This window comes from Dermacentor albipictus, chromosome 3 (assembly GCF_038994185.2).
Source record: "Dermacentor albipictus isolate Rhodes 1998 colony chromosome 3, USDA_Dalb.pri_finalv2, whole genome shotgun sequence".
In the NCBI taxonomy this organism is placed as follows: Eukaryota; Metazoa; Arthropoda; class Arachnida; order Ixodida; family Ixodidae; genus Dermacentor; species Dermacentor albipictus.
This window is the reverse complement of record NC_091823.1, coordinates 137970893-137982930: the sequence shown is the minus strand read 5'-3', so window position 1 is coordinate 137982930 and position 12038 is coordinate 137970893. Positions and strand designations below refer to the sequence as shown.

The following is a 12038-nucleotide window of genomic DNA, read 5'->3' as shown; positions in this document are numbered from 1 at the left end:
TTTCCGTTTCTCTTTTGACTGTGTATAGCCTTATAGCCTTATAGCCTTTGACTGTGATAGCCTTAGTATTGTAACGAAGTTATGCAAACGAAAATAGAGCCTCATTTTTAAGCAGTTTGTACGCGACCAATGACTGCGAGCTCTGGTCTTTGTAGCAGTGTTGAGGAGTCGACGCGAAACCCAGATGTCCTCCAGACGCCTTGGAACGGAACGCAGGATGACTGCCGCTTATCGTATTATCGCACTGATTACAAAGAAGATTGGTGTGCTTCCACTTTCCCTAGTCTACTAAGAAATAATAGTTGGTGTGCTCTGATGCTCAAGAACATAAGTTCTAGTATTCACCAGGTACCCGCGCCGTGACTGTTCCCTTCTACCAAACGTTCTGCGCCGCTCTGCCCCCAGTATTCAACAACTCTAATAAGGATAAATCACTCTATATATCAGCTTTCCCGGAGCAGCCAACGACGCTGAAACAGCTATTGTCTAGACGAACCTGTGACACAGGAAGTCATTTGATCGAACCAATTTTTTCAAGCACTCCAACATTCAAACACAATGCTTTCCGGAGCCAGTACGGACTGTTATTTTCATCCAGGCGGTACCATTTTCCGGCCGTATCGTTTTGTAAAAGCGCTAGAACAGCATTTATCTGACTGGGTGAGCGTTTTATGCATATATATATATATATATATATATATATATATATATATATATATATATATATATATATATATATATATATATATATATATATATATATATTGTAGCGAAGAGTTTTTAGAAGAGACGCTAGTGGGTTCAGCGCTACTGGCTCTAAACGCTAGTGGGTCGAGCGCTCCTGCTCAGCAACGGCTCTCGTGCTTGAAAAGTTCTGACTGCCCTGCCCGTCGACGTTGCGCTGCTCCCGAGCTCTGCCAAATAAACACCTTTAGAATTGGTGGAGTGTGCGGGGTGACCTCAGACGATCATCCTGGAACTCCGGTCCCGTACCATACCATCTACCATGCCCCAAGACGCCTCCCAGCAAACGCCTCCTCCTGCGCCCACTGCGTGTCCCGGGGTGCCTCGTCATCGCGACCCTCCTATCTACACTGGAGCGGACGGCACTGACGTGGACGAATGGCTCACGGCGTACGACAGAGTAGGCGACCATAACAAGTGGGATGAAGCAGCCAAATTGAGCCATGTTCTGTTCTACCTCGCTGGAGTGGCCAGCCTGTGGTATAACAACCACCAAGCAGAGTTCCAGACATGGTCGGAATTTAAGACTTCCCTCGCCGATGTGTTTGGGCGCCCTGCTGTTCGCAAGCTGCGTGCCGAGCAACGTTTGCGAGAACGAGCTCAACAGCCAGGCGAAACGTTCACCAGCTATATCGAAGATGTCCTGGATCTATGCAGGAAAGTCGATTCGACCATGGCGGAGTCTGATCGCATCCGAAACATACTCAAGGGCATAGAAGACGACGCCTTTAACATGCTGCTGGCCAAAAGTCCACGCTCTGTGGCTGAAATTGTCACACTGTGCCAGAGCTATGAAGAACTCCGCAGGCAGCGGTCACTGACCCGTCGATCTCTACCACGTGATGAACACCTCGCTGGTTTGTCTGCCATGTCCAACCAGGCAGCGTTGCTCGCAGAAATGAAGGCGTTCGTCCGCGAGGAAGTTGCCCGGCAACTCTCGTTGATGGATTTTGCACAGCCGCATTCGGTACACACGCCTACGCCAAGTTTTGCGCCTCCGCTTCGCCGCGTCATAGCGCAAGAACTGCACGAGGTTTTGCCTGAGCACCACCAGCGTGTTCCTGCGGCTGCGCCTCACAGCTACGCCGAAGTCATGGCCAGGCCCCAACAGATGCCGACGGCTGCGCCACTCAGCTACGCGGAAGTCGTCACCCAGCCTCAACCACTCCATCAACGGGGACCTCTCACGTACGCCGAAGTCCTCGCTATGCCCCGACAACAGCCGGCTATGCAATCACTTCACCAGGCGCCACGTCCAACGCGTCCTTCCACATGGATGGGACCTCCCGCAACGACTCGGTGGCGTACAGCGGACAATCGACCAATATGTTTTGCGTGCGGCTATGCAGGCCACGTCGCACGCTACTGTAGTCGCGTGCAGTCGCCTAGCGCTACACCTTATGGGCCAAGTTCTATGGCGAGTTCTCCGCGCCCTTATTACGATGACGAACCTCGGGCTGCGTCACCACCATTCCGCCGGTCCGCTAACATCCGCCGCTCAACTTCTCCACGCCGACGCTCCCCATCACCGATGCGGCCTCGTCCCGAAGCTCGGGATGAGGAAAACTAATCGTCGCAGTCCATGAGGCAAGGGCTGCGACGCCGTCGAAACGCGGAAGTCCTCAACGTAGCCCGACCAATGTGATAGACGTGTTAGTTGACGGTGTGCGCACATCTGCCCTCGTGGATACCGGAGCCGCTGTATCAGTTATGGACGCAAAGCTTTGTCGCTTCCTTCGAAAGGTTACGACGCCCATTGGTGGATTCGCCCTCCGCACAGCAGGCGCACAGCGTATTCACCCGATTGCGGCGTGCACCGCTCGTGTTCTCATCGAGGACGTTGTATACGCCGTCGAATTTATTGTGATTTCCTCGTGCTCCCACGAAGTTATCCTGGGGTGGGACTTTCTCGCCCGCCACGATGCCGTCATTCATTGCGCACGGGCCGAACTAGAACTGTCGCCGATAGCAGATATGACGCTTGCCGATAATGCTCCTTTTGCGAACAAACTACTCGTCAGGCACGACACAAACGTTCCTGCCAACTCGTCAGTGATTGTGTCAATGCAGTGCAACAGCCTCTCTGACGCCATCGCACTACTTTCTCCGTCGGGCCGCTTTTACACTCGAAAACGTCTGCTGCTGCCTTTTGCGACTGTGAACGTCAAACAGGGCTCCACAGCTATTTTTGTATGTAACCCCTTCTCATACCCTGTGATGCTGCTTCAAGGCGAATGTCTTGGCCACGTAGAAGTGCTCGACGCCGTACAAATTACGGATGTTCCCGAAGACACGTCCTGCGCCAGTTACAACACGCTCGGTTCTCTGTCGACGTCCGACCCTTTGCCCAGAGGTGTGTTCGATTCATCTATTGCCGATGGCCTCACCCCACCTCAGCGTTCGCAGCTTCTGCGCATCTTAGAAGAATTTCGTTCTTCTTTTGATGTCGAGCAACCTTCCTTGGGCCGGGCGTCTGCTGTCACGCACCATATTGACACTGGCTCCCAACCACCATTGCGGCAACGACAATATCGCGTCTCTGCGACGGAACGTCGTGTGATTAATGAGCAAGTGGACGATATGCTTCGCCGCGAAGTGATCCCACCCTCGAACAGTCCATGGGCATCCCCTGTCGTCCTTGTTACGAAAAAAGACGGCTCGATACGGTTCTGTGTAGACTATCGCCGCCTCAACAAGATCACTCGCAAAGATGTATACCCGCTGCCGCGAATTGATGACGCCATCGATAGCCTACAAGGAGCAGAATTCTTTTCATCTCTAGATTTACGCTCCGGCTATTGGCAAGTGCCCATGGCTGACGTCGATAGGCCGAAGACAGCCTTTGTCACACCCGACGGCCTATACGAATTTAACGTCATGCCGTTTGGACTTTGTAATGCGCCAGCAACTTTTGAACGCATGATGGACACAGTCCTCCGCGGTTTGAAGTGGCACACGTGCTTGTGTTATCTCGACGACGTTGTTCTTTTTGCCTCTGACTTCACCACGCACCTTCAACGTCTACGGCATGTTTTGACTTGCTTAGCGAACGCTGGCCTTCAAGTGAACCTAAAGAAGTGCCGATTTGCAGCGCGGCAGCTTATGATACTAGGCTATGTCGTCTCGAAGGATGGAATCCTCCCCGATCCAGCCAAACTTCGTGCCGTAGCTGAATTTCCTAAACCGACGTCCGTCAAAGAATTGCGCAGTTTTGTAGGTTTGTGTTCCTACTTCCGGCGCTTCATTCGCAATTTCGCCGCCGTCATATCACCCCTGACGAAGCTCCTTGGCAGCAACGGACCTCTCCATTCGTGGTCGTCCGAGTGCGACGAGGCGTTCACTAAGCTCCGTCGTTTGCTGACGTCTCCTCCCATTTTGCGCCACTACGATCCAACGGCACCTATTGAGGTACACACAGATGCCAGCGGTGTTGGCCTCGGCGCTGTCTTAGCACAGCGCAAAGAAGGGTTTCCTGAATATGTTGTGGCATACGCAAGCCGTATGCTTACTAAAGCCGAGACCAATTACACCGTCACGGAAAAAGAATGCCTGGCGATCATCTGGGCGCTTACCAAGTTCCGGCCCTATTTGTATGGTCGCCAATTTGATGTCGTCACGGACCACCATGCACTATGCTGGCTGTCGTCATTGAAGGATCCCTCAGGCCGTCTCGCCCGCTGGGCGCTTCGCTTACAGGATTACGATATCCGCGTACTGTACCGCAACGGACGCCAGCATGCTGATGCTGACGCCCTCTCACGTTCTCCCTTGCCAGACGACAATGCCTGTTGCGCAATATCCCAGCTTGACGTTTCTTCCGTCGACATTGGGACCATCGCTTCTGAGCAGCGCAAGGACCCCTGGATTGCCTCCATCATAGACTGCCTTGCTGATCCGTCATCGCAGCCAACCACTCGTGCATTGCGCCGTCAAGCTCGCCATTTCGCCATTCGCGACGACCTGCTTCATCGACGCAATTACACCTCTGACGGCCGCCAGTGGTTATTAGTTGTACCTCGAAGCCTGCGTTCTGAAATCTGCGCATCGTTCCACTCTGATCCACAGTGTGCGCATTCGGGACTTTTCAAAACCTACCAGCGCCTCCGACGACGCTACTACTGGCGAGGAATGTACAACTACATTCAAAAGTTTGTTCGTTCATGCCACGACTGCCAGCGCCGAAAATCTTCACCCCACCTCTCGCCAGCTGGCCTGCAGCCTCTACCCTGCCCTACCCAACCGTTCGGGCGCGTTGGCATCGATTTGTATGGACCACTTCCCCTGACGTCGGCTGGTAACCGCTGGGCCATTGTGGCCGTAGATCACCTGACACGATACGCCGAAACCGCCGCTCTCCCCGCAGCTACAGCGCGCGATGTTGCATCATTCCTGCTTCGCCGATTCATTCTGCGGCATGGTCCACCTCAAGAATTGCTCAGCGATCGCGGACGCGTCTTCCTGTCGGAAGTAGTTGAAGCGATTCTCAAAGAGTGCCACGTTGTTCATCGCACAACTACGGCGTACCACCCTCAAACGAATGGCCTCACAGAACGCTTCAACCGTACGCTCGGCGACATGCTTTCAATGGACGTTGCCTCCGACCACACGAACTGGGACGCCATTCTGCCATTCGTCACCTACGCGTATAATACCGCTACGCAGAGCACCACTGGATTTTCACCCTATTTCTTGCTGTATGGTCGACACCCTTCGCACACCATCGACACCATTCTTCCGTACCGGCCGGATGCATCCGAGTACGTCCCTATTTCTGACACGGTCCGATATGCAGAAGACTGCCGTGACCTCGCACGGGCCTTTACTTCCGATGTTCAAGAGCGCCAGAGGAGCACTCGCGGTGACGCCACTGCCACGGTCACCTTCGATCCGGGAGCGCTCGTGTGGCTCTCAGTCCCTTTAACTGCCCCTGGCCTCTCATCAAAACTGGTCCCTAAGCATGAAGGCCCTTATCGTGTTCTCGAACGCGCATCTCCTGTGAACTACGTCATCGAACCAGTTGAGCCATCTGAAGACATGCGCCGCCGGGGACGCGACCTTGTCCATGTCGACCGTTTAAAGCCTTACTACGACCCGCTCATCGTGACGAACTGTTAGGTCGCCGGACGGCTCCCTTCTCGCTCCCGGGGGGTGGTTGTAGCGAAGAGTTTTTAGAAGAGACGCTAGTGGGTTCAGCGCTACTGGCTCTAAACGCTAGTGGGTCGAGCGCTCCTGCTCAGCAACGGCTCTCGTGCTTGAAAAGTTCTGACTGCCCTGCCCGTCGACGTTGCGCTGCTCCCGAGCTCTGCCAAATAAACACCTTTAGAATATATATATATAAACACGAGAAGAAAGGGGGTCAACCGAGGGACCCGATAATTATTAGTCATATAATGAGAAGCCAACAAACACTGACACCAAGTACAACATGGGGGAAATTGCATGTGCTTAATAAATGAAATAAAGTAATGATAAATAAATGGAAATTAAAGTGGATGGGAAAACGCCGCCGCGGTAGCTCAATTGGTAGAGCATCGCACGCGACATGCGAAGGTCGCGTGCGAGGACAAGCAAAAAAGGCGAATCTACCCGCCTCCAAACGCAAGCCTCACGCGAGCGCAAGCCTCGATCCTGCGTCGAATCCAAACTAAATCGTTCCCCAGCCCACATTGGCTAGCCATAATTACCAACGGGCAATGGAACCCAATATGTCAAAATTGCACAAATCAAACATTGGCTACCCAAAATCACATTCTTTGGGGGTGCGAGGGCTTACCCGCTCCCAGGTCCCTTCTGCCAGCTCCCTCACAGCAGACGTGGGAAGAGCTGCTCAGAACGCCGGATGAAAAAGTACAAAAAGCCCTCGTTGCCTGGGCCGGAAGGGTCGCTCCTCGTGAGGGGCCATTCTACGACTCGGGCCTGCCAGGTCATAACTGAGCAGAGTCTCAATAAAGTTGTTACCACCACCACCAGGTCGGCGACATGGTTCGAAGAAAATCTTTCGCGCTGATGTGGTGCACTGCATATGTTCCGCTCGGTCTCTGCTGGTCTTTAACGAACCTCGTTGACGCCAAGTTGGATCACTGGGTATGTGCCAGTAGGTGTGTGACGCTCTTCAATAAACGTCTCTGACGCCAGCTAGGGTAATTAGGCATGCATCACTGGGAATGTGGTGCTCTGCAATAACGAAAAATGTCCCTCAAAATTTCTCCGATGCTAGGCGATACTGAACCAACATCACAAGGGTTCCTCAAAGACAGCAATCCGACGCATTGGCAGGCTGCGCCACAAATGATAAAGTCGCCCAAAAAGATAAATTTCGCTGCAGTTTGCGCCTCATACAAAATTAGTTTCGATGGTGGCAATACGTCTTCTCACTGTATTGATTCAATGCTAAATGCAATAAATGAAAGTTACATCATTTTGAGATTAGTTCTGCCTCATACCTTCCCCACATGGCACGAGACATGGCCCATTTTAAATGAGAACTATGGCTGAATGGCTGTTGCAGATGTCAAGGCGATATAAAGATTTTGACTTCGGTTATTGCTAACGCCATCTTTAACTGAAAATGATACTTCATGGAAGATATTTCACATATCTTTACAATTCAGAGTTCATAGCGTTCATAAGGTGATCAGCGTCATTAGTGGTTTTTAGCCACTAGTCAGTTTCTGACATGATGACGGGCTGTGATGGTAGTTAAGTACGTTCTCACGTCCTCCCACGTATACTAAATTTATTATCACTGGATTTTGATTTAGTCATGCTGCATTCAAATGGTATTTAATGGAAGCCATTCTAACCATTCTTTCTGCCTGATAAAAAAGTCATACTCACGCCATGGGTGCCACCACGAATAATGTAAGCATGCTCCAGTGCGTGTGAGCTCCTGCTTGGTGTATCAAGATAGTTACCCAGGGTACTGGAGCTTCATTGAAGCTGCCTTTGTAGTAGTCTCAATGGCGTCTATATAATTCTGAGTGTCACAATATTATAAAGGTATTGACAGTGCTTATGCTAGCCTTGCACATTCTTCGGCCTCGAGGGCTAATAGATGAATTCAAATGCAGCGAGTGTGATCTGTCTTGGGATTTTATGTGTCGTAGCGATGTATTGGCTTAAAGTCTGTAAGAGTGGGAATTAAGAAATAATTTCGCTTGTTATTCTGCGCGGTACTCTCAGAACTAGCCTAGCATTGCAAGACACACTGGAATGTGTCTGACGAGACTTTGTGCAACAGAAGCAGCACGCTTTACCACAAAGCCATCATGGAAGGAAAAAAAAACTAAAGTGCAAAAAACGGATGATTAGCCTAATGCACCTAATGAACCTGGCCGCATACTGATCGTCTATGTCTTTGTGCAGGAATGTGCCGGTGGATATTTTTGTTCTTGTTGTGCACCATCATGAACCCGATATCACCTTCAATACCTGCCGCATGGTGCCACCAACCGTACTAACCTCGGACGTCTTGGATGACCTTACACAAGATAAGTTTTACGGCATCCGCATGGTAAGCCGTGGCTGTGTGCACTTTCACATATGCGTCATCAGAATGTTGTTTAACACGCAGCATGTAATATAATGCAGAGACTGAAGTAAATTTCAACAGATAGCTTATCCGGCAGTAAAGACAGCATAACACCCAAAATGGTGCCCCAGTATCAGAAATAGTGTTGCAAGAAAGAACAGAACTGGTACTGGGACGTGGCATTAGATTGGCCGGGCTTGAGTTTGGTGATTTGAACAGTGCCAGCTGGATACCTACTAGAATGGCTTGAAAGGTAAAAGAGGCATTTCAACATTTGACAGTCTTGACATTCGCACTGTGGCCTGTGCTCTGCACGATTCGAGAATGGTGGGAAGGCTAAAATAAGTCCTTAAGCTACTTGAAGGTATGAAAAGAGCTCGGCAATCATCAAGCGATGTGATATCTAAGGCCCAGCAGTGAGCGAAGATCTGCTATGATCGCACAGCCAGATTGCGTCAGTTTTTGGTGGGCGATAAAGTGATAATTCTAAGAACATCACAGAAAACCCAAATTTATGTACAATGGTAAGGCCTAGCCTAGGTTGTTCAAAAACCATCAGATACCACCTACAGGAGTAGCGGCTGGTAGAGCAAATTTACCTTCGTAACCTGCTCAAGCCATACAGATAATGGGAAGCAGTTGTGGGCGTTTTGCTAAACGTAGCTCAAGAGATACCAGTGGAGTTTCCAGAGTTAGTTTCAGCGACGAACGGAGATGCCGCTGATGAAGTAATTAACAATCTGGTTTCTAAAGCGCAGTTGGCACCTGACCAGTCAAATGAGGGGCAAAACCTCCTGCAATTATATCGGAATATTTTTGTGGACAATCCAGGCAGGGAATCTGTGCTTCTGCATGACGTCGAAATACCGTCCTCACCATTAGCGTGGTGTAAGGTCTACCCCGTATCATGGAGTCGGTACGACATTATGGAGGCAAAAGTGAAGAAAATGTTGATATTGGGAATGATAGAGGCTTGTGAGGCTACTACACCTTGCCTTTGATCTTAGTTGAAGTATCTGGAAAAGATCAGCGTCTTCGCGTCGGTTAGCACAAGCTAAATTCGATCACATAGGATGTAATCTGCCCAATTCCCAACATTTAAGAGCGCTTCCAGAGAGCTAGCAGCGTTCCATTCAATTCCACCCTAGATATAGTCACAGCTTACTGGCAGGCTCCCATCACAGAGCAGGCTAGCATATACGGTAAATTCATCTCACCATTGGGTACTTTTCGCCCCAAATGATTGAGCTTTTGCTTAAAGAACGCGCCGTGCTGTTTTCCGAGCCTTATGGCCAGAGTGCTGCAGGGGCAGGAAGAGTTCGCTTTGCCATATTTAGACGACAGTGTGCCATTTTACGCGTCATGGCCTGAGCAGATGCAACATATGCGGGCTGTACTGGTGCGCCTACGTGGAGCAGAATGCCACCTGGTGCAGGCAGAGGCAATCCACCTTGAACATGTGATCGGACGGAGCCGTCACCGCCGGCGTGAAGGGGGTCGTGAGACAGGATTTTCCGCAGCCGTACATGAAGACCGACATTGGCTCGTTCTGAGGTTTCCCAGGCAACTATCAGAGGTACATTGCAAAGTACTCGGAATTGACAAGTACTCTAACCGCTGCCCTCTGAGAAACAGAACCCCAAGAGGTCATCATGGACGAAAAAAAAAAGAAAGTGCTTTTGGTTTCCTCAAGGGCGCAATTACAAGTTAACCAGTATTCAGATCGCCGGACTCCACTAAGTAGTTCGAAGTTCAGTGTGATGGTAGCGTACGAGGCATGGGTGTTGTACTTAAAGAAAACGATGAGGGATAGGAAGAGCACCTGGTTCTCTATGCAAGTCATAAGTGGACCAGTTGCGAACAGGCGTACAGCGCCGCCGAGAAAAAATGCGTGTGTATTGTAAGGGCTTTTAAGAAACTGTCTTCCTACCTTGCTGGCTCAAAGTTCCCCATTGAGACGAAGCATTGCTCTCTCACTTGGCTACAAACAACGTCATCCAAAAAATGGCCTTCTCCTACACTGGATTCTTGCTTTGCAGCAGCATTCTTTGCAGGTACGTTAAAACAAGTGGAATTAAAACAGCAACGCCGATGGCATAAGTCATACCCTCTAACGCAGGAATGAGCTCTGAGGATATCAACTCTGGGCGTTTTCATTCCTGCATGAGTTTTTTTTTCAGTTATGCTTCTCTTTTGTATGTGTTCTACAGTAGACTAATACATGAGAGAGATCTTAGTGCTGCTGTATTATATTCATATACAATAGTGACACAGAAACGGGAACATAAGCCTTGTGGAGCTTGGTGAGAATGTATCTCTTGCTTGCCCGCTAAGTGGCGGCGTTTTCGATGTGGTTCCCACTGACGCCTACTGTGAGCCAGAGATAGCCGCTTCACCTCACAAGGCATTAGCTGTGTTCTCAATGTGGAATGAAACACCGGTAGGGAGAGATTCGCCGACCTTCTACCAGACGCGAGCTCTGTTGGACACCAACCTTAGGCTACGACTACCCGTGCAATCCCTGCGGACAGAGGATGTAGTGCCCTTCCCATCGGCATCTTCCTCCCCCGGTGGTCCAGTCTGTTACGACTGAGTCATGTGTTGAACAATTTATGTTATGCTACCAAAGCATCAATGATAGCCTGGAAATTTCAAGCAGGCTGAGCACTTACAACCGTTAAACAATCGCCTAGGAAGCAGTAACGGCGAGAACACGCTAGCGTTTGTGCGCGCATTCTGTTCTCTTTCCCCCATGGCGCACGCTGAGCACTGATGTCTGGCTAGGCTCTGCAGTACTGTCTCCGTCCAGCGAACGGCATGATTAAACTTCGTGCATGCATTCGTTCCTTTTCCCCTTCCCCAAGGAAGACGCCGACAGTACCTTAGGGTGCGTGTGGGCGCGTCAGTGCCTTTCCCTCTGCTGGGCCAGTGGCGGTGACACAACTGTAGAAAAGTAGATGCCGCTAGTTTTGAAGCACTGAACGTGTTCCACTGGTGCGTTATTGATAAATAGCAACTGCCTGGTAAGCACTTTGTGACGCGGATTGTTTATTACTGCTCTTGCATTACTGACATTCTGTTGTACATAGTTTTGCATAGACCAGAAATAACAGAAATGTAAATGTATGATGATATGATTTGCGAACTCAACAGTTCAGAGACGAGACAAATAGGAATTTTTATGGTCAGTGTAAATGACGTACTTCACTGACTCATCAGTGGTAACAAGTTTATTGACATATAAAATAAACAAAATGGGCATAACATACTTCCCTCAAGTACATTAACCAGCTTCAGAGAAGTTGTGAGCCTGTTACTTTCTACATACTGTATTCGCCAATGTAGATAAGATTACATAAAGAGTGGACACTACGTGTTATACGACAGTGATGAAGTTTCTGGAGACGAGCCTGATGGCTAACTTTATCGAAAGCTTTCGAGAGGTCAAAAGAAACACCTGGAACAAAGTGTATCAGCAAACTATCGCCTCCAGAGCCACTAGACAAGAAGACTGCTCACGTACATGTAGCACGAAAAGAGAGCATACTAGCGCGCTTCACTTGAGCGACCACGGTGGCTGCCACTCCCGAGACCTGGTGGCACCATGGCTGGCCGGCCTGAACAAGCCGTGGGTTTAGCGGTTACGTCTTCACTCCTCCTCCCACAAACTGGTGATCCGGGCGATAACGACCAGCCATGTCACCGGTAATGCGCCGACTCTCTCAAGGCAAGAGTGATGTGACCTCATGGGGTCTGGCAGGTG

The 12038-nt window shown here is 50.1% G+C and overlaps 1 protein-coding gene across 4 annotated transcripts in view; it reads left to right on the top strand.

Moving 5' to 3' along the window:
* Positions 1–12038, top strand: part of LOC139057936 (uncharacterized) — a 117493-nt gene that overhangs the window by 70539 nt on the left and 34916 nt on the right. For all 4 annotated transcript variants that reach the window (XM_070536739.1, XM_070536740.1, XM_070536741.1 and 1 more), the window contains one exon: positions 8110–8257. In XM_070536739.1, coding sequence (XP_070392840.1) covers positions 8110–8257 — 148 coding nt within the window. The remainder of the gene's footprint in view (positions 1–8109; positions 8258–12038) is intronic.